At 45.2% G+C, this 26,527-nt stretch overlaps 1 protein-coding gene across 1 annotated transcript in view; it reads left to right on the top strand.

The window, feature by feature from the left end:
* PNOC (prepronociceptin) overlaps nucleotides 1-22,382 on the top strand; it is a 42,734-nt gene extending 20,352 nt beyond the window's left edge. Inside the window, exon 3 of the mRNA XM_073335074.1 lies at nucleotides 21,671-22,382. Coding sequence (XP_073191175.1) covers nucleotides 21,671-22,237 — 567 coding nt within the window. The 3' untranslated portion in view covers nucleotides 22,238-22,382. The remainder of the gene's footprint in view (nucleotides 1-21,670) is intronic.
* The last annotated feature ends 4,145 nt before the right edge of the window (nucleotides 22,383-26,527 follow it).

The raw sequence follows: 26,527 nt of genomic DNA, 5'->3' as shown, positions 1-26,527 counted from the left end.
AAACAGGTCTCAGTAACTGCACCCAGGAGAAGGGTTTGCAGTTTGCCTAGGGAGTTACAGCTGGGCTCAAGGAGAGTCAGGATTTGATTCCCGTCTGGTGCATATTAATAATCAGTGGGAAGTGGCTGATAGAATGCCCATCTGTATGGGTAACGGTAGCTTCTATTACTTGGTGTCCTGTGCAGAGGAAGAATTTCCAAGGATTTGTATTTACACTGGAAGAGGTGGATAAAGGGCCTGAAGTAACCCCCACCCCCTCATCACAAGGTTGGGGTGGCAGAGCTGGGGGATCTAATGCACCAGCTTTACTGTGTCTCTGACTTCACACTGACACAGTCTGCTAGGATACCTGCTGCACTGCGAGTCCTGATCCACAAACACTCATGTAACCCTTCTGCCTGTCAGAGCTGGCAGCAACAAGGGCCGGGTTCAGTATCTGGGGGATCCATTCCAATAACACAATACAAAACCGGCTCGAGCCCCTACCCAGTGACAAATATATACCACCCCCACTGGGCGCCTCCAAGAGGCCATACTTCCCCTCTCGCAAGCACATAGTCTGAGTGTAGCAAAAAGCCTTTTAATAACAGAGAGAAACAATGTGGCATTATGTCGGAGAAACACCACCAACAGGATTCATAACACAACCCATGAGCAAAAAAAACCCACCCCAAGCAAATTGGCGGGTGTCTTTTCCCTTTGGTTCTTGAGTCCACCAACCCAAAATCACCCAAAGTCCCAAAAGTCCAACGACCCAAAAGTCTGTCCCTGGTCAGGGCAGCCCCAGAGTTCAAAAGTTTATCTGCAGAGTTTTACCTCCCAACCTGGGTGGAGATTGCAGGGGTGGGGGGGAATTAAGGGGCACTTTATGCGGTCCAAAGCGGATGGCCCCAACTCTCCATGGGGCTCCGCTCTGCCAGCCGCCCCATGAGCTGCTCTAGGCATCTGACAAACTGCTCTGCTCGCCATCCCACAAACTGCTCCCCCATATATCTTCAGGCTCCCCCACTACTTAACACAACACTCAGTGATTTCAGCTCTTAGTCAGTTTAGCTCTTTTGTGATTGCAGCTTGTCGTAGGGGAGCCTCAGTGCTGGTGCACCATTAGCCCAAAGTGAGCTCAGCTCAGCAGCCTGTAACTAGACTCCTAATAGAATCAAAATTAGCTCTGATATTCCACAGCGGAAAGAGAAGAAAGTGAAATTAACATGTAAGGCCCCCCACCAGAGAGCCCATACCACCAAATATTAATACCTGTCCCCAACCTCTCCCAATTCACAGAGAATTGGAACCCATGTCCCTTGCCTAGCGAGTGCTACTTAGTTGATGGCGAGTCCCTCCATCATAACAAAAGGCCAAGTGCAGTTCCACTGTCCTTGATTCCCATAATCAGGGTCATAACAATTTATTCTTCCTGCCCCAATAACAAAGACACTGAGGATCCCACAGCAGCCAAAGTGACCATTTGGGCAGCTATGGCCTCATTCTAGGTGGGGTGGGTATGCCTATGCAAATGAGATTGGCCCCTGAAGTTCTTTTCCACAACTTGCCACACCTCACCACCAGATGTCAGGGTGGAGCTCATCCTGACTCTGCTTACATACTCATGTTCAGGGCTGGCTTTAGATGCCTCCTGGTACTGATTGAAGTGTCAGGAAAAGGATTTACAAAGTTGGTCACACTAATCTGGGCACATGATGATGACAGATTAGGCCAAATGAATCATACTGCTGAATGCAGATTGGCTGTGGTTAGTGCTCTTATCCATACAACTGTTTAGATTCCATCCAGTCTCCTGCTTCCTGCATCAGTGGCAGTAAGGGGTTGTGCAGGAAGGCTGCTCAGCCACTCCCATTGCTTAACAGGGACCACTCTGGCCGGTTGGGCTCTGAAGAGCAATTATTCATATCAATTTTAGAGTGCAATCTGCCTTCCCACTCCAAGCTAGGGCTGGACAAGGGTTACAATAAGGGCGGTGTGGGGATACACAGCTAAAAGCCAAGGGAGAAATATCCCTCTTCTACCAGGCTCAAGGGAGCAGAACTCCCCACACGTCCTCCTCAGTTCCAGTTGGGTTTGGGCGAACTTTGCCATCCCTATTCTGTTTCTTTCATACAACCCTGTGCACTGCAGCTAGAAGGGAAAGTGCTAAATACTCAGAGAAAAGCAGTTCTCATGTGATTTCCAGCCTCAGCTGTTTAAATCCAAAATGTCTAGATTATTCTTCATTATTTGTATTACTGGGATGCCTAGAAGCCCCAGTCATAAACCAGCACCCCTTGGCAAGGTGCTGTACAAACCTAGAATAAAGAGACAGTCCCTGCCCCAAAGAGCTTACAGTCTCAGTAATGTAAGCCAAACTTTTGGATGTTCATCTGAACCTCTGTACCCTTTCGGAAGCTCAGCCACTGCTAATGCAAACCACCATTTAGAATAAAGGCGTTGGCCACATTATAGTTTCATGCATGAATATTACTCTGAAGGATTTTAAGTCTCATCCTCTGTTTTACATGTAAAATAGTGCGTTGAAGACACACACACAAAAACAAACACCTCTGGCTGAATCCAGCCTGGGTTGGTAATAATCAAAAGCAGCTGCTGCCTGTTTGGTGGCCTCTGTGAAACACTCTTGGTGTCTTTACACCCCCTTTCCAGCACCCAGGTACCCCTAACATAATGGACAATAGCTAGTCCCCTTTCTCAGCATTCTCAACACAGACACCAACAACTGCATGGTCCATGGAGGGTGTGTGGCCATCTGACTCCCAGAAGTGGTCTCTCCTCCTGGGCAAGGTTGAGGCATGGAGAAGGAGGAAGCTGACATGATCACTCCTCCTGTTTTAAATGTTCTGGGGATAACAAGAGGACTTCAAACTCCAGGGCTGTCAAGCTAGCAGTAAGTGCATTCAGAATGGAAACTTTTAATTGGAAAGGAATGAATCAGCATGTCAGACCTGACTCCCCGACCCCAACAGACATGAGCTTTGGGAGCTGGCGCGTAACTTTATAATCTAGTCTTTAGACACATTTTCAGAAACCATGCTAAGCTTTGCTAGTCTCCTGAGTCACTCCCACTCTAACTTGTCGCAACAACTCATCCCTGTTGCCAGCTGTTTGTCCCTCAGGACTCAGCCTTACACGTACAAATGAAAACTGTCTTTGTTAAGACCAGCGAGGCTCACTGTGCCGATACAAGGCGACGTTCTGATCTGATTCAACATGTAAACTGATTAATGAGCATTACTTAGTTCAGAGCATCTCCTGATGCAGATCACACATGTGGAGAGGGGCAGAGCAGGACTGGAAGGATAGGAAAGAGGACATTTCTATCCTCCCTAAGCTATGATGGAAATGAAGGGCCTGATCCCGAGAGGTGATGAGTAGCTGCATCTCCCATGGAAGTCAGTAGGAGGTGCACTTGCTGACCACTCTCCGGATCAGGCCCTAGCTTCCCTAGGGAAGTTTGGGTGTCTAGATCAGTATCTTCTCATTCCTTGGTTATCACTGCTCCGATCTTTCTAGCCTGTTGTGCAGGAAAATGAGACTTGCCTTCAGCACTTGATTAAAGAGCACACAGGGATGAGAGCCATTAAAGACTCTGGCCAGTACTTTTTCACAGTTCATAATGCTTTCTTTTCCTCTCTATTGATCCTCTGTGACAGCGTTGGTAGGCGCCTCTCTTTCCCTATTGTTCTTTTCTCCTTGGTATGTATTGATTTCCCCTCCCCCTTTCTATTTCTTAACAAGCCCAAGACAGTACATCACGGTGTTTTACTTGAGTTTGTCATGGTGACAAGTCCTGAGTCACTTGGGTACATTTCACAGGATGCATCTTCTGCACTGAATGCCCTGCAGGATCCATCACCCTGCAGCAGATGGGCCAGACTTGGCCTGCAGGAGGCACCTTCTGCATCAGCAAACCTCCTATAAATGTGCTGAAGAAGTTAATTCCTATTGTGGGGGGTTCTTCTAGGGACCCTCAGTGCACCCGTTATCTGCAGGAGTGGGAAGCAATATGGCCCAATGGTTAGGGCACTACCCTAGGACTCAAAAGTCTTGCACTCCCATCCTAGCTCTGCCATTAACTTGCCAAGTGACCTTGGACAAATTATTCTCTGTGCCCATGTTTCCCCAATTGTAGAATGGGGATAATAATGCTTAGATGATGATTACCAGATACTATGGTGATGAGCACAGTGTAATTGCCTAGCTACAGCCAACCAAGACATCAGCTGATCATGGTGCTGCCACATCACCCAGCCCAGTGATTTTGGAACCAAACATGGATCTTCCAAATCTTTGTGTTAGGCTTATGTTTTGTAAGTGTGATTCTGGCCAGTGCCAACCTGGAAATGCAGGGGGAGAGGGAGGAGATGGTTGGGACAGTAGGGAATGCACTGCACTTCTCTGGGTATGCCTACATTGCAAATTAAAACCCACGGCGCTGAGTCTCAGAGCCCAAGTCAATTGACTTGTGCTCTGGGCTAAAAATAACAGTATAGAAGTTCCCACTTTGGCTGCAGCCTAGGCTCTGAAATCCCCCCAGTGGGGTGGGACTTGAAGCCCGGGTTCCAGCTCAAATTGGAGCATCTACACTAGTATTTTTAGCCCCACAGCACAAGCCCCACAACCCCCAGTCACTTGACCTGGGCTCTGAGACTTGGTACTGTGGGTTTTTCTTTGCAGTGTAGACATACCCTCTGAGCTGGCTGGCTCTGTTTGCCAGGAGAAGACTCACCATAAACTGCACATGGATTGTCTTTTAACATATATGGATTTTACAGTTCTCTAAATGAGAGAATTATTGTGTGCAGTGCATTCCAGTAGCACCAAGAGGCCGCAGTGAAGATCAACGCCTATTGCACAAGTGCCTGTCGATTTAGATAGTGAGTTCTTCAGGGCAGGGACTATCCCAAAGAGTTTGCAGCCTAAATATATACAGACAAAGGAAACGTCTTTGTCCCCATTCTATAGATAAGGAACAGAGATTAAGTAACTTGCCCAAAGCCACAAAGATTCTGTGGCAGAGCAAATGACGCAACCCTTATCTCCCAATCCCTCCCCCAAGGCCTTCACCACAAAACTAGTCTTCCTCTCTATTCTCCTGCTTAAAAAAACATGGAATAACAGTTGCGTTTTTCAGTCTGCACTCTTTTAGACCTGGAGAGCAGCAACAGGATATTTAATACCTCACACAGCTTAACAGCTCTCAGAGGGGCAGCACATATAAATAATTTACCATCTTGTAGAAAGAGCGCTACCACCTGGAAGATGCTCAGAGACTACAGGGCACAGCGCTTGGATCAACTACATGAGCATTCAGCTCAGTCTGAATCTGCTCAGACGTCTAGAGACATCAAGTTCACACAGGACATGCTCAGAAGTACTCAGTCCCGTACTGGTAATTGATCCCTCTCCTTAGTCACGTAGTGTAAATCCAAATGACCCACTGATGTCAATGGAGTTACTCCAGTTTGTCAGGAGCGTAATGAGAATTTGACTTAATTACATTTATAGCTCTTCACTTGTTGTTACTCATCCTATCACTCAATCTACTAGAGCAGTTGTTCTCAAACTTATTTGATCAGGCCCCTCTTCTTTGTGTCTGTAGTCATTTATGCCCCCTCCCCAAGAACATATATCACCACCCAGCTCTGAAGGCAGAGCGGAGAGCAGCGGCTGCTGGTTGGGTGCCCAGCTCTGAAGGCAGTGCTCTGCCAGCTGCAGCACAGAAGGGTGGCAATGTGAAAAGTGATATTTGTCAATATCACTTTTCACAGCAGACTTAGCGCCCCATTGCCACCCTTACTTCTGCACTGCTGCTGCCATCCTGGGGCTGACCAGGTGAGGGATTGGCAGGGGAGGAGATCCTGAGTCTGGGCTGCCTCCCAGTGAGGGATTCCTGCAGAGGGCGGGGAGGAGGAGAACCCGGGTGTGCACAAGCCCCACCATCGGAGCTGACAGCTGGAGCTCTTTTAAAAAAAAAAAAAAGAAAGGCACACAGCTCGTGGTTCCCGTAACACATTCCTGTGCCTCTCTTGGGAGGCCCGCCCCATAGTTTGAGAACCGCTGTACTAAAGCAGGGGTCCTTAATCTTGTCTGAATCACACTCCACCATAGAAATTTTTTTTTAAACTTAGAGCCCCGTCCCTTTTTCCAATAGCAAAAATGATACCGCTACATAACCATGTACTCCTCAGACAAGGCACCCAAACTACCCTAACTCTGCCCCCAGAGAGATGCCAGCTTATCTTATTCACACGTCCAGTCTTGAAATTGTGTGTTTCAGGATATTAGCTTTCTAACGTCTCATACATGGCTCTGGTAGTAAATGTGCTGCTTTGACACCACGGCAACCTTTTCCTTTTTCATACAAGTGCTCTACCTTCATGATCTAACCAAATAAAGTTTGCATACAGAGACATATTAGCCATGTGTCTAATGACACTTGGAGAGCTGGCCACCTGATTCATCAGGTTATGCTGAGCACCAGCTGAATCATAGGACTGGAAGGGACCTTGAGAGATCATCTAGTCCAGTCCCCTGCGCTCATGGTGGGAGTAGGTATTATCTAGACCATCCCTGACAGGTGTTTGTCTAACCTGCTCTTAAAAATCTCCAATGATAGAGATTCCACAACCTCCCTCTGCAATTTATTCCAGTGCTTAATTATCCTGACAGGAAGTTTTTCCTAACGTCCAACCTAAACCACCCTGGCTGCACTTCAAGCCCATTGCTTCTTGTCCTATCCTCAGAGGTCAATGAGAACTTTCCTCCCTCCTCCTTGTAACAACTTTTTATGTAGTTTAAAACTTTTATGTCCCCTTTCAGTCTTCTCTTCTCCAGACTAAACAAACCCACCTTTTTTCAAACTTCCCTCAAAGGTCATGTTTTCTAAACCTTTAATCATTTTCGTTGCTCTTTTCGGGACTTTCTCCAATTTGTCCACATCTTTCCTGAAATGTGGCATCCAGAACTCAACACAATACTCCCATTGAGGCCTAATCAATGCTAAGGCGAGCAGAAGAATTACTGCTCATGTCTTGCTTACAACATACCTGCTAATACATCCCAGCAGGATGTTCGCTTTTTTTGCAGCAGTGATCCACTATGACCCCCAGATCCCTTTCTGCAGTACTCCTTCCTAGGCAGTCATTTCCCATTTTGTACATGTGCAAATTATTGTTCCTTCCGAAGTTGAGTACTTTGCATTTGTCCTTACTGAATTTCATCTTACTGACTTCAGACCATTTCTCCAGTTTGTCCAGATCATTTTGAATTTTAATCCTATCCAAAACACTTGCAATCCCTCCCAGCTTGGTATTGTCCACAAACTTTATAAGTGTACTCTCTGTGCCAGTGGTTTTCAAACTTTTTGTATTGGTGACCCCTTTCACACAGCAAGCCTCTGAGTGTGACCCCCGCTGATCCATTAAAAATGGGAGGGGTAATTTAATTTAATGGAGGCTGGGAGCTGTCAGTCCCAAGGAGTTGACAGCTTGCGATCCCCATGTAACCACCTTGTGACCTCCTGAGGGGTCAGGACCCCCTGTTTGGGAACCCCTGCTCTATGCCATTATCTAAATCATTGATGAAGATATCGAACAGAACCGGACCAACAACTGATTCCTGTGGGACCCCCACTTGATAGGCCCTTCCAGCTTGATTGTGAACCACTGATAACTATTCTCAGGGAACGATTTTCCAACCAGTTATGCACCCATCTTATAGTAGCTCCATCTAGCTTGTATTTCCCTAGTTTGTTTATGAGACGATCATGCGAGACAATATAAAAAGCCTTACTGAAGCCAAGATATACACATGTGCTGCTTCCCCCCATCCACGAGACTTGTTACTCTGACAAAGAAAGCTATTAGATTGGTTTAACATGATTTGTTCTTGACAAATCCATGCAACTATTACCTATCATCTTATAAACTTCTAGGTGTGGACTGATGTGGAGAAAGTAAATAAGGAATTTACTCCTTCTCATAACACAAGAACTAGGGGTCACCAAATGAAATTAATAGGCAGCAGGTTTAAAACAAACAAAAGGAAGTATTTCTTCACACAACGCTCAGTCAACCTGTGGAACTCTTTGCCACAGGATGTTGTGAAAGCCAAGACTATAACAGGGTTCAAAAAAGAACTAGATAAATTCACGGAGGATATTGGCTATTAGCCAGAATGGTCCGGGATGGTGTCCCTAGCTTCTGTTTGCCAGAAGCTGGGAATGGGCAACAGGGGATGGATCACTTGATGATTACCTGTTCTGTTCATTTCCTCTGAAGCACCTCGCATTGGCCACTGTCAGAAGACAGGATACTGGGCTAGCTGGACCTTTGGTCAGACCTACTATGCTGTTCTTATGTTTGCAAATTGATTACTTAATTATTTGCTCCATTATCTATCCAGATACTGAAGTTAAGATGACTGGTCTGTAATTCCCCAGGGTTGTTCTTATTCCCCTTTTTATAGATTAGCTCTATATTTGCCCTTTTCCAAGTCCTCTGGAATCTCACTCATCTTCCATGACTTTTTGAAGATGGCTCACATATCTCCTCAGTCAGCAGCTCCTTGAGTATTCTAGGGTGTATTTCATGAGGCCCTGGTGACTTGAAGACATCTAACTTATCTAAGTAATTTTTAACTTATTCTTTCCCTATTTTAGTCTCGGATCCTACCTCATTTTCACCGGCATTCACTATGTTAGACATCCAATCGTTATGAACCTTTTTGGTGAAAACAAACAAAAAAGTCATTTAGCACCTCTACCATTTCCATATTTTCTGTTATTGTTTTTCCCCCCTCACTGAGTAACAGGCCTACTCTGTCCTTGGTCTTTCTCTTGCTTCTAATGTATTTGTATTGAGTATCCTCAGCACCTTGAAAGATCAGGCTCTTAATAAGGTGTGGGGAATTACTGCCTTCTGTGTCTAATTAACAATTTGTAAAATGTTTTGGTGTGTGCTATGTATGGCTTTAAAGACGGTTGTGAAGTAGCTCAGCCACTGTATGATTAGGATTGTTTTTTTCACTGACAAATGGAACTCTTTGTTGTGGATGGATAAGGTGGGCTGAGTTCCCTACACTCAGGGCATAGCTGCAGGAGCAGAGCTGAAGTCATTAGAGTGCCTAGTTTGAGAAGTGCAACCTGAATTCTGTGCCAGGTCTCAACACCACTAACTCAAAATTGACCTGGTTCACTGCACTCCCCTAAAGTTTGATGCCCCCCAGTTGAGAACCTTGAGCACAACAGTCCCCCAGTTAGAGTTACCTCCTCCTGTACGCTCTACCTTGTAACCATGCACAGGACATGCAGTGCAAATGACTTGGTCCTAGGAAGGTACTGGTTTATATTCTACACCAAGCCCTGGATTCATTCTGAGGGCAAGTCTACATTTAAAATGCTACATTTGCACAGTTGCACCACTGTAGCACTTTAATGAAGTCACTCCTGCTGGCTGACTTGGTCTGTGAGAGGAGCTTTTTGGAACCTCTACAGCTCTTGACTCCCCACCCCCAATTTCCCTGTAAAGGACAACAGACAGTTAACACAGCTGATGCATCATTACGGTTAGTTTTGAACACCCATCACCATTCCATGCTGCGCTCTCCCGTGGTCTCTGTGCTTCAGCACTATGACTAATCCCTGCCATAACATGCTGCACCTTCAACAGCCCTTCAAGGGCACAGCAGAAGGGAGAAGGCTTCTGTGAGCTCTTGCTGCTGCTGTGCTTGGGAGCAGCGATGTGATGGCCTCGCAGCGAGGGATTGTGCAGATGGTCACTTTCTGGCTCAGTAGCCCAGGCAATCACTAGGGATGATGAACGAATGCATGCACTGGAAGAATCCGCGTTAGCAGCTGGCGTCATGAGTGGCCCCTGGCAGGCAGCTAAGCGAACGGGTATTTGGAGCAGGAGGGAGGGTGGCAAATGAGTACAAAAGAATGGATTGCATGGGGAAGTAAATAAGAACTAGAAGGTGATAAAGCAAGGCTGTTCCTATGATCCTGTTGCTCACTTATCATAGTTATTAATATAGGACCAATGATTTAAAGGGAAACAGGATCAGGACCATAGTCTGCCCAGGAGGTTGCTCTCCCTTTCTGTATTAATAGCAATAATTTGCGAATCAGCTACTATAAACCCCCATTATCATATGCTCAGATTTCTGACACGTTCCCAGCTCAGGCTAAGATTCAAGACTCAAAGATTTATTTTTTTCCTCTTGAAAGTTAGAGCAAAGTCCCTCCAGTTCCTTTTTTTATTGCAAAAAATTATTTTCCCATCACTGGCTCTAGCCCCCACTCCACCATTTTTTCACAGAACTACCTCAAAAGGCTGAAGCTTGAAGCATGCTCAGTTCTTCCCATCTCTGCTTTCCCCAGCATATCAGGTCTTCTCTCTGTCAGTAAACAGCTTATCCATAAGCTCGTCAGGCAGCGCTCCTTATTGCTGTGGCTCGTGCAGCACCGAGCACATAGTTGAAGCTCCCTTTTATAGGAATTGGGGAAACTGATCCAGGCTACCAGTTCTGTAGAGTGACAGGTCAGATTCAGCTCTCAGTCACACTTGGACATAACTACTGAAGTCAAAGGAGTCATCTGGTGTAAGCGAGATTAGGCTTTTCCCTGAGGAATATAGACATATTCTGTTTTCGAGAGGATCTGGTTCTGTCCAGTCTCTCAGCTACACTTTTTGCTGGTGCACTAATAGTGAGGACTGTCTCCTTAGCCTTAAAGGCCATTAAGGTTAGTGCGTGGTTGCCCTAAAGAAACAGAGTTTAATAGCAAGGATGACAGGTAGTTAGATCTTATGCCCATTGAGTACTGAGAGTTGGCCATGTTGGGAATATTTCCAGGCAAGATGAAGGGAAGTGAGATGTAGGCGAGAGCTCAGATTTCCTGCTAGCTCGTGATTCTGGGACACTGCGTGGTGTCCAGTACAATCTCACATTTTGTCTCAAGCCAGATGCAAGTTGAGCACCGAAGAAGAGCATTTTACATTATGACAGACTTGATTTGCCCTGCAAGGAGCTAAGTTTCTTGTTCCACTTGAGAGTGTGGCAGGACGGATATGAATGATAGCTGGCATGCAGCCACCAGCAACAATGACCAGTAAAATGTAGGTGACTAGTGGCATTGGAAATAATTGCTTCATGAGAGGAGATGACTGGCGGGTGGTGGGCCAGTGTGTGACACTGAGACACAAGCAGAGGATGACTTGAATCAGGGAGGCTCAGATTCCACAGTGATAGGCACAGTAGACTTAGAAAGAAGATTTGGTTTTGACAGTGAGAACGTTATACTGAAACCTGATATGGGATGCCTACATTTTCTAAGCATCAGCCAACTAATTCTCATTCAGTCTCATGGACAGGTGAAGCCCCACTCGACACTTTGAAAATGTAGGAGTAGTTTTTCAGTGTTGTGACCTAATTGGCTGGCTGGTTAAGACTTCTTAATGATGCCCTAGCCAGCTTCAGATCCTGCAAAGTTATGGGCATGACCTCAAGTCCTTTGTCATCATATCAACTTGCTGTCAGTGGGGGCAGGAATTTGGGGTGAGGTGTAAAGGACTGGGGGGAGAAACTCTGTGGAGCAAATGTAGATGAGCTGTTCAGTCTAGTTCACTCTGAGCCAGACCCACACCTGGTGTAAATCAATGGGGCGCTATTCACAGCTCAGGATCTACCATTATGGCTCTGGGAAATTAAAAACAAAGGGGTGTTAGAAACTGGGAGTAGGGAAGTGGATCTGGCATGTAACATTCATTCGGACAGTCCCAACCCTTATCTCCCACCCCCATTGCAACCCCTGGCAGTGTCACTGTGTCAGCCTTAATCAGTAGGTGCCTGTGTGCCCTGGAAGGCACAAGTTAAAGAGAGAGAGGAGAACCCTGACAACGAGGGCCTCTCGCTCCATTAGAGCTCCATTGAATCCTCCTGAGGAAGCCATGTCTAGCATGTAATGTTCCTAATGTAGACACAGATCAGTGCCTAAACGGCAAGTGGAAACCCATTTGCAAGTACGCTTGAGTGGCAACAAAGGAGTTTCATTATCTTTTATTGGAAACGAAGCATTAAAAATTGCACCTGCTCTCATTCTGACAGAGAATAGTCTGGGGGCAGCAGGGTGGGGGAAGGAGAGACAGATGTCATTCCCCCTCCCTGCACCCATCAGCTCAATCAATAGCATTCAGGACCTCTATTTCTGCTCACTGGCTTGGAAGTGAAGCGGTGGCACAGTACGGGGAGACACAGTTGATAGTGTCTTTCAGCTGACTTGTTAAATGGACCGTTAGCATGATCTTTGTGGGGAAGTAATGCTCTGCTTGCTGTCCGCAGTGTGTGCGCTGCATGGTCAGGTTTAAAGCAAAAGACAGGGAAAGGCTGCAGTCCTAGGCGACGGTGGGACAACTTCCTGTGGCCATAACATTTGGGGCTGTGAGCTGGCCAGACAGTATAAACTAAGAGGGGCTGGCTAGGAGACCTCCAAAGGAAATCTCGCTGCTGTAGGACGTGGAAATGACGATGCTCTTTCCTTTGAGTCAGTGCTATGTTAATGCGTGAGGACAAGCAGCACTAACTACTAGCAGTGCTGTCTTATGGATGAGCTACAGAACAAAGGCCACTAAAGCTGGGGGCATCAACCCTAACGTCTTGACTAACTTCCCATTGTGCCTAAAATTCCTCTGTAGCTCTAACTGGATAAGGTACTCTAACTTGAGCCAGTGTGTTTGAATCTACCACAGTGCAAAGTGCGGTGCAATGTGATTTCAGTGAGTAGAGAGAAGGTACAAATGTTAAACACTTCCCAAACATTTCAAAAAAAAAAAAAAAAGGAAAAGAAGACTTAATTCTTCTTCTAAATTATTTTAAATTAATTGTGATTAATCGCAGTTTTAATTGTGCTAGTAAACAATAGAATAGTAATTGAAATTTATTAACTATTTTTTGATGTTTTTCTACATTTTCAATTATATTGATTTCAATTACAACACAGAATACAAAGTGTACAGTGCTCACTTTATATTATTATTTGCACTGTAAAAATGATAAACAAAAGAAATAGTATTTTTCAATTCACTTCATATAGGTACCATAATGCAATCTTTTTATTGTGAAAGTGCAACTTACAAATGTCAATATTTTTTGTTACATAACTGCAAAAACAAAACAATGTAAAACTTCAGAGCCTACAAGTCCACTCAGTCCTACTTCTTATTCAGCCAATTGCTAAGACAAACAAGTTTGTTTACGTTTACGGGAGATAATACTGCCGGCTTCTTATTTACAATGTCACCTGAAAGAGAGAACAGGCGTTCACATGGCACTGTTGTAGCTGGCATCGCAAGATATTTACGTGCCAAATGTGCTAAAGATTCATATGCCTCTTCATGCTTCAGCCATTGTTCCAGAGGACATGCTTCCATGCTGATGACACTCGTTAAAACAATAATGCGTTAATTACATTTTGCTGAACTCCTTAGGTGAGAGTAGTATGTCTCCTGCTGTTTTACCTGCATTCTGCCATATATTTCATGTTATAGCAGTCTCAGATGATGACCCAGCACATGTTGTTCATTTTAAGAACACTTTCACAGCATATTTGACAAAACGCAAAGAAGGTACCAATGTGAGATTTCTAAAGATAGCTATAGCACTCTAAGGTTTAAGAATCTGAAGTACCTTCCAAAATCTGAGAGGAACGAGGTGTGGAGCATGCTTTCAGAAGTGTTAAAAGAGCAACACTCCGATGCAGAAACTACAGAACCCGAGCCATCAAAAAAGAAAATCAACTTTCTACTGGTGGCATCTGACTCAGATGATGAAAATGAACATGCATCGGTCTGCACTGCTTTGGATCATTATTGAGCAGAACCTGTCATCAGCATGACGCATATCCTCTGAAATGGTGGTTGAAGATGAAGAATCTTAGATTTCAGAGTAGCAGCCGTGTTAGTCTGTATTCGCAAAAAGAAAAGGAGTACCTCTCTAAGGTGCCACAAGTACTCCTTTTCTTTTTATAGAACCTTAGAATATCAGGGTTGGAAGAGACCTCAGGAGGTCATCTAGTCCAAGCCCCTGCTCAAAGCAGGACCAATCCCCAACTAAATCATCCCAGCCAGGGCTTTGTCAAGCCTGACCTTAAAAACTTCTATGGAAGGAGATTCCACCACCTCCCTAGGTAACGCATTCCAGTGTTTCACCACCCTCCTAGTGAAAAAGTTTTTCCTAATATCCAACCTAACATATGAATCTTTAGTGCATCTGGCACATAAATATCTTGCAATGCCGGCTACAACAGTGCCATGCAAATATCTGTTCTCACTTCCAGGTGACACTGTAAGCAAGAAGCGGGCAGCATTATCTCCTGCACTTGTTTGTCTGAGTGACTGGCTGAATAAGAAGTAGGACTGAGTGGACTTGTAGGCGCTAAAGTTTTACATTGTTTTATTTTTGAATGCAGTTATTTTTTGTACATAATTCTACATTTGTAAGTTCAACTTTCATGATAAAAAAATTGCATTACAGTACTTGTATGAGGTGAATTGAAAAATACTATTTCTTTTGTTTTTACAGAACAAAAATTTGTGATAAAAATAAACATAAAGTGAATACTGTATACTTTGTATTCTGTGTTGTAATTGAAATCAATATATTTGAAAATGTAGAAAACATCAAATATTTAAATAAATGGTATTCTATTTGGTTCCAAATATTTGGTTCTATTGGTTCCAAATCCTACTACCAATGAAGTCTGTTGACATTCATGTCAAGGGCATTTTTTGCCAGAGGACTGAGCCCCAAACTATCCCTCACAAAAACACTGTAAGCAAGCAAACTTATTAATGATCTAATTTCTTCAAACACAGCTAGTGCCTGGGCTTGCAAGGAGAGGTGACTATAAAAAGTTTGAAGGGATAGTGTAGTAATCAGTCTGCACTAGAAGGAGACAAAGGAATGTTAGACCATTTTTTTTCAAATCTAGGTATTTATTGACCAGTCAGTCACTTAGACTGATTTTCTTCAAACTTTGCAGAAACAGTCCTCCGTTGTTTCAGACTAAATGTGGCACTTTTTAGTTTAAAGGAATTTTCCAAACCAAAGCTGTAGGGTGTTAAAAATAGGATTTTATAACAGAAGCTGGCTGCAACTAACTACTGTATGGACAGGCTGCCCCCTTTTCATAATGCCAATATAACAAGGGTGAGCCTTTACTGTGTTTGTAAAGCACTTTGGGTTCCCCAGAAGCAAGATGCTATAGAAATGCCACATGGACCAGAGTAAAAGCATACCACCACATAGGAGTTACAATGAAAGTGGCATACAGTTCACCAACAGGTCTATACTTACCTCTGAAGAGAGCATTCACAACTCAGGATAGATCTTACCAGGAGTGCTGAGAATAGCATTCCATACTCCCAGAGCCCTCTGTTTTAATGTAAGGTGTTCTCCCCATTATTAGATATACAAAAAAGATGGTCACAACCAAGACTCCAGGTCCAGACACCCCTGGACTTTGGTAAGACAGGCCCATGAGCTACATAATTAATATACCTACTGGTTTCTAACATGGGTGTGGTTTGGCAGGGCACTGGCAGGCACAGAATTCCACCCCCCTGACCCGCAAACGCAGCCCCACTGGCCTGACTGCAGCTGCTCCCCCCTCCCCCCCACAAATATAGAAGTCACACTACACCTATGGTTTCTAAGGGTAGTTCCCTCCTAGAGGGCCCCAATCTGTAAAGGTGGTGTAGTCCCTGATTCCACCCGCCTTGGTTACTCTCAGACCCTCTCCCTTCCCCTTAGGACCCATGGGCTCTGGGTCCAGGTGACAGGTGCCCCCACCTAAAGGCAGGCATACACAGGGCTAATACCCCATGACCTCTTAGATAAAAACTAACATAGCAAATCTAAACCACATCAAAAATAACAACAGTTTACGCCCTGGAACAGGAAAGGGGATCATTAAGGGAGGAGAAAGGGACAGGAGACGGAGCTAGGGATGGTGACTAAAAGCTGCAAGCAATTTTACAACACCAAGTAAAAACCCACCACGATACCAGTACATAAGAACATAAGAACGGCCATACTGAGTCAGACCAAAGGTCCATCTAGCCCAGTACCCTGTCTTCTGATAGTGGCCAGTGCCAGGTGCCCCAGAGAGAATGAACAGAACAGGTAAATCATCAAGTGATCCATCCCCTGTTGCTCATTCCCAGCTTTTGGCAAACAGAGGCTAGGGACATCATGCCTGTCCATCCTGGCTAATAGCCATTGATGGACCTATCTTCCATGAATTTTTGTGAATGCTGTTATGGTCTTGGCCTTCACATCATCCTCTGGCAAGGAGTTCCACAGGTTGACTGTGCATTCTGTGAAGAAATACTTCCTTTTATTTGTTTTAAACCTGCTGCCTATTAATTTCATTTGGTGACCCCTAGTTCTTATGTTATGAGAAGTAGTAAACAACACTTCCTTATCTACTTTTTCTACACCAGTCATGATTTTATAGACCTCAATCATATCTCCCCTTAGCAGTCTCTTTTCCAAGCTGAAAAGTCCCAGATTTATTTATCTGTCCTCATACAGAAGCCGTTCCACACCCCTAATCAGTTTTTGCTGCCCTTTTCTGAACCTTTTCCAATTTCAATATTTCTTTTTTGAGATGGGGCGACCACATCTGCGCATAGTATTCAAGATGTGGGCATACCATGGATTTATATAGAGGCAACATGATATTTTCTATCCTATTATCTATCCCTTTCTTAATTATTCCCAGCAGTATTAGGAGAGAACCTCACCTCTCCCCAAAGGCCATCCGCAGCCTGATCAAGAGAGCTGTCTGAGGGGCAGATAGGTATCACTGTCTGAGCTGCAGGCAGCTTCTGCATGCAGCTGGTTGATGTCCCAGTCGAATCAAGGCCCGGCTGACTCCTGGCTTCCAGTGTGGGGAGTAGCCCATGGGCTCTCTGGGGATCTGAGGTAGACTCAGGCCCTCTGACTGGGACAGTCAGAAAACGGGTCCCTCTCCATGTGGTGGTGGAGGTTAACAATCACCCCCCCCCTTCTCTTCTGGGTCTCTCTTGCTCTGGTCATGCAGTCCCTCTGACAGTACCTCCCAGGGGAAACCCAGGTTGTCAATCACACTTCTGGTGTGTCCACTCCCCAGCCCAGGTAGATAGTCTCTGTGCGGCCCTGTTCCCTGTGCGAGCTACATCTCTGGAGCCCCCAAACTAGCAGAGTCTACACACATTGTTTAGGTTTCAGAGTAGCAGCCATGTTAGTCTGTATTCGCAAAAAGAAAAGGAGTACTTGTGGCACCTTAGAGACTAGCCAATTTATTTGAGCATAAGCTTTCGTGAGCTACAGCTCACTTCATCGGATGCATTCAGTGGAAAATACAGTGGGGAGATTTATATACATAGAGAACATGAAACAATGGGTGTTATCATACACACTGTAAGGAGAGTGATCACTTAAGATGAGCTAATACCAGCAGGAGAGCAGGGGGGAAAGAAAACCTTTTGTAGCGATAATCAAGGTGGGCCATTTCCAGCAGTTGACAAGAATGTCTGAGGAACAGTGGGGTGGGGGTGGGGGTGGAATAAACATGGGGAAATAGTTTTACTTTGTGTAATGACCCATCCACTCCCAGTCTCTATTCAAGCCTGAGTTAATTGTATCCAGTTTGCAAATTAAATTCCAATTCAGCAGTCTCTTGTTGGAGTCTGTTTTTGAAGTCTTTTTGTTGTAATATTGCAACTTTTAGGTCTGTAATCGAGTGACCAGAGAGATTGAAGTGTTCTCCGACTGGTTTATGAATGTTATAATTCTTGACATCTGATTTGTGTCCATTTATTTTTTTACGTAGAGACTGTCCAGTTTGACCAATGTACATGGCAGAGGGGCATCGCTGGCACATGATGGCATATAGCACATTGGTAGATGTGCAGATGAACGAGCCTCTGATAGTGTGGCTGATGTGATTAGGCCCTATGATGGTGTCCCCTGAATAGATATGTGAACACAGTTGGCAATGGGCTTTGTTACAAGGATAGGTTCCTGGGTTAGTGGTTCTGTTGTGTGGTTGCTGGTAAGTATTTGCTTCAGGTTGGGGGGCTGTCTGTAGGCAAGGACTGGCCTGTCTCCCAAGATCTGTGAGAGTGATGGGTCGTCCTTCAGGATAGGTTGTAGATCCTTGATGATGCGTTGGAGAGGTTTTAGTTGGGGGCTGAAGGTGACGGCTAGTGGCGTTCCCTCCCCCCCGCTCTCCTGCTGGTATTAGCTCATCTTAAGTAATCACTCTCCTTACAGTGTGTATGATAACACCCATTGTTTCATGTTCTCTGTGTATATAAATCTCCCCACTGTATTTTCCACTGAATGCATCCGTTGAAGTGAGCTGTAGCTCATGAAAGCTTATGCTCAAATAAATTGGCTAGTCTCTAAGGTGCCACAAGTACTTCTTTTCTTTTTACACATCATTTAGTTTGATTGATCTGTTGCTGCAACCAGTGTGTCATTTGGGCCCAGCCTGCGTCATACAAGGAACTTTGGTGAGGACCAAATTGGTTTCTTTCTGAAGATAACAAAAAAATACTATTTCTCTCTGAACCAGTTTTCCCCGTTGGCTGGTTTAGTCATCAACATGAGGCTTACTAACCATGACTAATAGCAAAAGCTGTGGCCACATGGCCCATTGTTTGATCCGCATCCTAGCCTGGGGAGAACTAGGTCTGATAAAAGGAGGAAGCATGCAGATGATGCCTGGATTAAGGACAGAGCGGTAATAAGCAGAGGGAGAGTGGAACAGAAGCACAAACTTCAAAGGGAAACGTGAATCATTTTCACCAATGAGTGGATATTGTTTTTTGAAGCAGTTGCTGTCTGCTTCCCCAGTAGTCAGACTGAGGATGTACAGATAAGGCCTTGCGAAATGGGGGTGAAGTGAACGGTCTTGAAGATCAGTTTGGATAATTAATACATTGTGCACTTCTAAAAGGCATTGCATTTCTGTGGCTCTTTTCAACCCAAGGGAATCTATAGTGCTTTACAAGCATTAGCTGCCCCCGGATAGGCAAGTATTATCATTCCAAGCTGATGGATGAGCAAACAGACATATGGCAAAGTGACTTGCTCAAGATCACACAGTGAGACAGTGTCTGAGAACCCATAAGTTCAGATACTTACTCGACCTATTGGAATCTCTCAACTCTCCTATATTTGGGGTGGAAGCCTCTCAGGGTCAGACTTGTTATTGTAAAGATAACCAGTAATGTTAAGTCAGACATATGGTGAGAACAGCATCCCACATGTGTATTTCATAGTGGGGATGCCAGAACCAGAGACCAGAAGGTTTTTAAACAAATGAAAGCTAAGGGAGAGGGAGCAGTTCCAAAGCTCAAAAAAGGATCATTTCAGGCTAGTTAGTTCTGATTTTGGGTAGACTAGTTCACCCGATGCAAGTCAGTGGAGTTACTCTGGCTTTGTACCAGCATAACCCAGAAGAAAATCTAGCTTTGTGTCTACAGTGTCTAAAGGGATGCCTGCTGGGCTGTAAAAGGTGCCCAGATACTATTACCCAGGTACTATTACGATGGATGCAGTATGATAATTCCAACATCAGGTTTGAATATTGTCTGTGAATCCTCTGCACAGACAGTTCAGTGCTGCCAAGCAGCCAAAGCAGAGAAAGGAAGGAAAAACATGGAAGGGTGTTAACTATACAATTTCCAAACATGCTTCAGTGACAGGATTACAGGGCTGGCTAGATAGCCCCATTGTGAGCACAACTGCTTTCCCCATAGATCTTTTAGTCACTTACAAAAAGCTAATTAAATACCATTCTGCAGATCAGAGGGGCTGCTGTGCAGTATTATAACCTCAGCATTACACAGTTGCGGGCATTTTACAGGCTGCTGTAATCGGACAGTTGGGATGAGCATGAATGGTATCTAGCCCCCTCAGCGGGGGGCTCTGCACAACCTTCTACAGCTGTGGCTGATGGGAATGTATTTTGCCACGAGGCTGAAACAAAAGATTTGTTTCAAAATGTCCTCCAGCAGAAGGGTGCATTTAACGCACACACTCTGTATTTTAATGCTGCTGTTATGAACTGGATTAAACCTTGTGATGGGTGAAATAAAAACCTCATTGAAACTGATGTGCGAATTGACCCTTCACTTAAAATAGCTGTGAAGCGTTTCGGGTGTGGCCCCTTAACTAAGGCCTAAGAGAGCCCACCCAGGGGCTCTTTGACTGAGTGGGTGGAAGGGTTTTGCTGAGTATTGGTTGTAGGGGGGGTGTTCATGTGTAGGCAGAACACACAGAAATTGAGAGACAGAACAAAGAAAGAGAGGCGGCGGGGGAGGCAAGAAAGCCCAGCAGTAGTCAGTGAACACAGTGTGACCCTGGAAAAGGCTAGAGAGTGTGCAGCTGCTTTTGTTCGTGGTTCCTACTGCGTTTGGGGAAGCAGGTCCTTGTTCACTCCTTGTAAATAAACAAGATTGTATCAAAGCTAAAGACCAGATTCCATCAATTTCTACTTCCAGCTAGAACATCCCCATTACCTAGGGTGACTAGATAGCAAGTGTGAAAGACAGGGGCTGGGGGATAATAGGTGCCTACATAAGACAAACTCCCAAATATCGGGACTGTCCCTATAAAATTCAGATATCTGGTCACCCTATTATCCCAAAATGTAACTAGTTGCCTAGGTCAAAAAAGCAACACTATGTCATTGGCATCCCAGCTAGAAAAGCAAAGTCATGCCATTCCTCTGATGTGCAGAACTCCATGCATACCAAAATTAGCTCTGCCTGCAGGCCTGGGAATTAGCATAATTACTTGCTTCAATTAATCCTTATTCTGTGCAGCCCTTTTCAAACATCTTGGGATTACTGGTTCCCTAGCAGTTTAGGCAGAATCCTGGAAAGACTCTGAGGTCTTTGCCAGATCTGTACAATGGTCTACAGCTATTACTTGTTGGCTAACAAACAGCCAGCTTGGGAAACCCAAGTGTAACACCAACAGACCCTGGCTGTCTGCGGGTGGGATCACACCTGGGACCTCTGAAGCTAAATGCATGAGCTTCTACTGAATGAGCTAAAAGCCATATGGCTGTTAGTTAAGGCTGTAGAGCAGACTCATTAATCTCTCTCTCTTTTTCTAAGTGGTCTCAGTACCACTAGATGGAACAGAACACCACACCCAGCAGGTGTGTGGGTTACACTTCTCCTAGCTGAGGAAGCGCGTCCCAAGCTTCAGAGACTTCCCAGTTGAAATCCTAGATGAGCCCTAACTTGTAACACTAACAAACCCCAGTCCCGGTGGGCGGGATCGAACCTGGGACCTCTGCTAAATGCATGAGCCTCTACTGCATGAGCTAAAAGCCATATGGCTGTTAGCTAAGGCTGTAGAGCAGACTCATTAATCTCTCTCTCTTTTTCTAAGTGGTCTCAGTACCACTAGATGGAACAGAACACCACACCCAGGAGGTTACAGAAGCTCACGTTGGTGAGCAATTGTCACTGAGGGCTTAAGTTGGGCTTGAAGCAGAGCACAGACCTTGTGCTAGTGTCCTGCAGGAGGTTACTTCCACTTGCTGGAGAAAAGGTTGCATGGCCGATTGAAAGCCTCCTTGTTTTGTTCCTCTCTGCAGGTCTGCATCATGGAGTGCGAAGGGAAGGCCTTTTCGAGTACTACCTGGGAGCTTTGCACCAAAGTGGCTGGGAAGTCATCCATACAGGTGAGCACTGACAGCCTGGAAGAAGATTCCTACCAGCCATTAGAGATGGAAGACAGTGGCCTGTTCAGAGGCAGCCGGAAGCACTTCAATGACCTCACCAAAGTGGTGGATCTTAGCAAAGTGGAAGGTGAGAAGAGAGTTTCCAAGGTGAGCAGCCTGATCCACCAGCGGGAGGTAGACAAGGGTGTCAGCAATGGGAGTGAGACCCCGCTGGGTGACTTCCAAGAGCAGCCCAAGGATATTTCCAAGCGGCTTGGTGGCTTCCTCAAAGGAAAGTACAGTTACAGGCAGGTGCTGGAGCCCACCGGGCAGGGGGTGCAGAAGCGGTACGGGGGCTTCATCGGGGTCAGGAAGTCAGCCCGGAAGTGGAACAACCAGAAGAGATTTAGCGAGTTCTTGAAGCAGTACCTGGGCATGTCACCGCGCTCCAGCGAGTACGATAGCTTAACCAATGACCTGAATGAACAGAACGAGATCTAACTGGAAACTCTGTTTCACGTCACTGACACATAGTGAATCGGTTTAAGTCTGCTATGGCCAAAGAAGTCAACCCCTTCCCTGATCCCAAAGAGCCTGTGTTAGGAATGGTTCACCAGACACAACCGGATTCATTGCTGCTCAGAATCAAGGGGGGAAAGCCTTCTGGTGGTGGTTTCTGAATCATCCAATGTATTTATTAATTCTTCTACATTTTCATGGCACTTTTGACTGCAAATACAAGACAACTGTCCCTGCCCTGAGCTTACAGTCTAGGTTTATTAGAATGGGAATTTACTTGTGAGGGGAGAGAGAGAGAATCAGTCAGGTTTCTCTTTTCACATTCAAAATGGATTTCCAAGTGTTTTGGTCCCTTAGGATACGTCTACACTGCAATTAGACACTCGTGGCTGGCCTGTACCAGCTGACTCAGGCTAGTGGGACTTGGGCTAAGGAGCTTTTTAATTGCATGGGCTCGGGCTGCAGCTTGAGCTCTGGGACCCTCCCACTTTGCAGGGTCCTAAACCCTGAGTTGAATGCCTACAGTGCAATTAAACTGCCCATTAGCCTGAGCCCCCTGAGCGTGAGTCAGCAGGCACAGGCCAGCAGCCGGTTTTTAATTGTAGCGTAGATGTCTCAGTGTCTCAGGGCCACATGAGTAACTCAAAGCTCCACTAACTACAGAATCCATAAACCTCTGAGGCCTGTGACTTCCAGGGGCAGTGCAGGCACCCATTACCACCAAGGTAATCCCCCTCCAGAGCAGCCAAGGGAAATCCCATGGCCATCCCTCTCTACCTGGGACCAGCATGCCCTGGGGGATACAATTTCTAGCCCAACAAGATGGAGTTGTTTTAAATCAGTCATGTCACTCTTTCCTTCTTCAATCTGGGCTTTTGCTTTTAAAAATGTAGCCCTTCCAAACCTAATACCCATGCTGCTCTCCCTGCTCCACATGGGGACTTTGTTTGTTTATTTTAAATGCATTTTCTTTGGGTTAAATGTGCTGGATTAACATCCCTGGAGGCTAATCAACTACAAAACAAGTATGCCATGGGCCAGCAGGAGTGCAAGTCTGATGGCCGCCACACCACGAACTGAATCGGGAACCTCCTGAGCGTGAAAGCTTGAGCTGCTACAGCTTGAGCTAAAGAGACAGGCTCTGTAGCTCTGGCTGTGATAGACTCATTGTCTAAGCCCAGGCACAAACAGGGACCTGTAATATAAATTTCCCAGTGGTTACAGAAGCTTCAGTACACACTGCCCCACCACCATGCCTGAGCCCTGCTCTGGGGGCAGAGAGGGGAGTTGATTCCCAATGCCCATTCATTCTTTGAGCTCTCTTCTGAGACTTAACCCACACCAGAAGGCTCCAGGTACACTCCAACTGTAACCTTGGCAGAGGACAGGGTTAGAACATGGTCATCATATAGCCCAGTTTCAACATGGATAAATCTGTAGTGTAGATGGGACCTATTTGTGTCCCCACACCAGGTTAACACCTTGGACTGATCAAGGGTTTAGTGACAGGGACACGGTTACTACAATTTTTATCTGTGTTGTAACCACAGCCCCCCCAAGCCAGAGAAAACCTTTCCTCTCTGCATGAGTTCACCTCGCTCCTGCCCACTGCCCTCCTTCCTCAGTGAAGCTGGCAACCATCCTTTCTCTTTGACTTTATCCAGACACTGCAGTGTCACTTACAAGATGAACCCCCATGCTCACAGCTGGGGAGGAAAAAGAACTCTGACACCAGAATCAGTTATGTGGGCTAGGAGGATTATTCTGGGATCAGAGGATTGATTATGTACCTGCACCGCCTGGAGGAGAGTTAGGGCATATATACACGACAGCTGCATGGTTACAGTGCAGGGTTTCAAAGTAAAAAGGCGGCCTCTTCAGAGTTGGAGGTGAAAGAGCCATGGTAGGACAGAGGGAGAGAACTGTACACGATTAGAGATTCCAAAATACTCATTTCTCATGAAACAAATGAGAGCTCACATACACACCTGAACAAGACAGCCACTAGCGGGCAGCCTCAGCAGAGACTCAGGGCTGACTGGGCCATGGGAAATGAGCTCTACCACTAGAAGTGTCCCTCCAGGACAGAATCAAGGCACTTTGGGAGTGGGTAATATCTGATCAAAGAGAGTGGGCATTACCATTGCCTGTGCTGCACGTGCTCTGTGGTTAAAGAGGACTACAGTTTTCAGGACTGCTCATCCAGCACCAAATTCATTGCCTTTTTTAAAAAAAATTAAAGAAGCTTAATGGCCCCTTCACTGTGTGTAAATACAGACTCATTCGTGAGAACATTGCTTCAGTTTGTCCTTAGAAAAATCCTTTGGATTAAAATATCTCATATACATCTATATAGCATCCAACTCATTCTGGTGGATCCCAAAGCACTTCAGACTCTTATTCAGGACTTATTCAGGAATCACTTTACCAACTACCGCAATGCAGCCACCTCTATGGTGGGGCATGAAAGCTGTTTAACATTACAGTTTAACAGAACAATAACAGTTAAAGACAGGATGTAAAGAAGGGTGCATCCATCTGCAACTGGATTGTGAATTTACTGGAGCAAAGAACTATGGGTAGTACAACTGGTGGAGGAAACAGATTTTACAGAAGAGTTAACATCTGATTGGTCACTGAAAATACCAAACTAGATCTGTGGGTCTGGAATTTCAACAGAATTTTTTTTTCATCCCCCTGTAAAAAGCAATAGGCCATTCCAAGTGGTGATACTATGTAAGGATATTTAAAATGATACTCCTGTTATGTCCTCTGTGTCTCTAATACATGCTGGTTCTATTTTCAGCTCCATGACTGACTCACTGTGAGACCACAGGCAATCGCTTCCCCTCTTTGTGCCTCAGTTTCCCCCTCTGTATAATGGGGGTAGTGATCATATTTACCCCCTTACTACTCTGGAGAGTGCACTGAGTTCATTAGAGAACAAGTGCTATTGCAATACAAAGTGCTGTCATCTCCCTGTCTGAGTATTGGCAGGCGAGGTCCTGAGTCCTCCTCTTCCTTCTTCGCATATGCACATGGCTCAGGTGGCACATGACCAGGATTCATCACCGAATTTGGTCCACTGGTTGGATCATTAGCTTCCCTGGCTTGGGCCAGGTACTGACGGAGATGCGATAAGAATGTTGATCAATGCCCCCCCACCTCCCTGAGTCCTTTACCCAGCTGGTCGTTAATTGCCAGGAAATGTCTGACTAGGAGATCAATATTGCTATTAGAAACTACAGAAATATAAGAGCGTAAATGAAACCTAAGGACTTTATTCTGCTTCCCTTACTGATGTTAAATATTGCCTTACTGTATGAGTGGACCCACATATGGAGTAAATTGCTATTTTGTATGAATAAGGGCATCAGAATTTGATCCTACTGTAATTATTTTAAATGCCTCACACTTCTCTACCATCTTCCCCCAAGGGCCACAAAACACTTAAATTTTGATAGCATTAAGCCTCACATCACTCTTGGATTGTTATAGCTCATTTTACAGATAGGGAAACCGAGGCACAGAGAAGTCACATGACTTGACCAAGGTAATCCAGTGAGCCCAGAGGAGTGCTGGGAACAGAACCCAGATGTCCCAACTCTTAGCCCCCTTCTTTTGTTACCAAGTACTTCTCTTTCCATCCCAGGTAAGAGTTGAACTGTTTACTGCCATGAACACAGGTATCCATTTACTGTTCAAATCCAGTAAGGTATACAAGGGTTGTCAGAGTCAGCACCAGCCTGTCAGTTAAAGGCTGGTACAGGAAGCAGCAGGAAAACAAGGTTTCCTGGTCAGCATTCCTTGAGATTTTATAATCACTCCGGGGTTGACTTCTTTGCTCAGCGATACAGCGGTGTCTGTGTTTTCATTATGTCTCTTTCCCATGGCATGTATCTTGTCCTAGCTGCTGTCTCAGTGCTGTCACTTTAGAGGGTGTATTTTTGTAACTCCCAGGATGACAAATGGAGCTGGGCCTGCCGCTCTGCCCTATTCTGCCTAACTCGCAGACGAAAGCATGACCAATAAACAACAAGCCTGGGTCTTACCTGCGTCACTGCCGTTACTGTTTGTAAAAAGAACCAGTTCTTTTTAATTGTTTCATACAAATATTTCTCCATTAAACTTGTACATAGCAAAAAATGATTAATAAATTAGTTTACTATTTCTACTGTATCATTGTGATCAACACAATCACTGGGTCTGGCTTCCTGAGCACCCACCCCACAAACGTCCACATAATACCACCTCCACTGCTAGGGTCCCACA

The sequence above is a fragment of the Lepidochelys kempii genome, chromosome 3, assembly GCF_965140265.1.
Source record: "Lepidochelys kempii isolate rLepKem1 chromosome 3, rLepKem1.hap2, whole genome shotgun sequence".
NCBI lineage: Eukaryota > Metazoa > Chordata > Testudines > Cheloniidae > Lepidochelys > Lepidochelys kempii.
The sequence above is the reverse complement of the archived record's forward strand: the minus strand, read 5'-3'. Positions and strand labels throughout refer to the sequence as shown.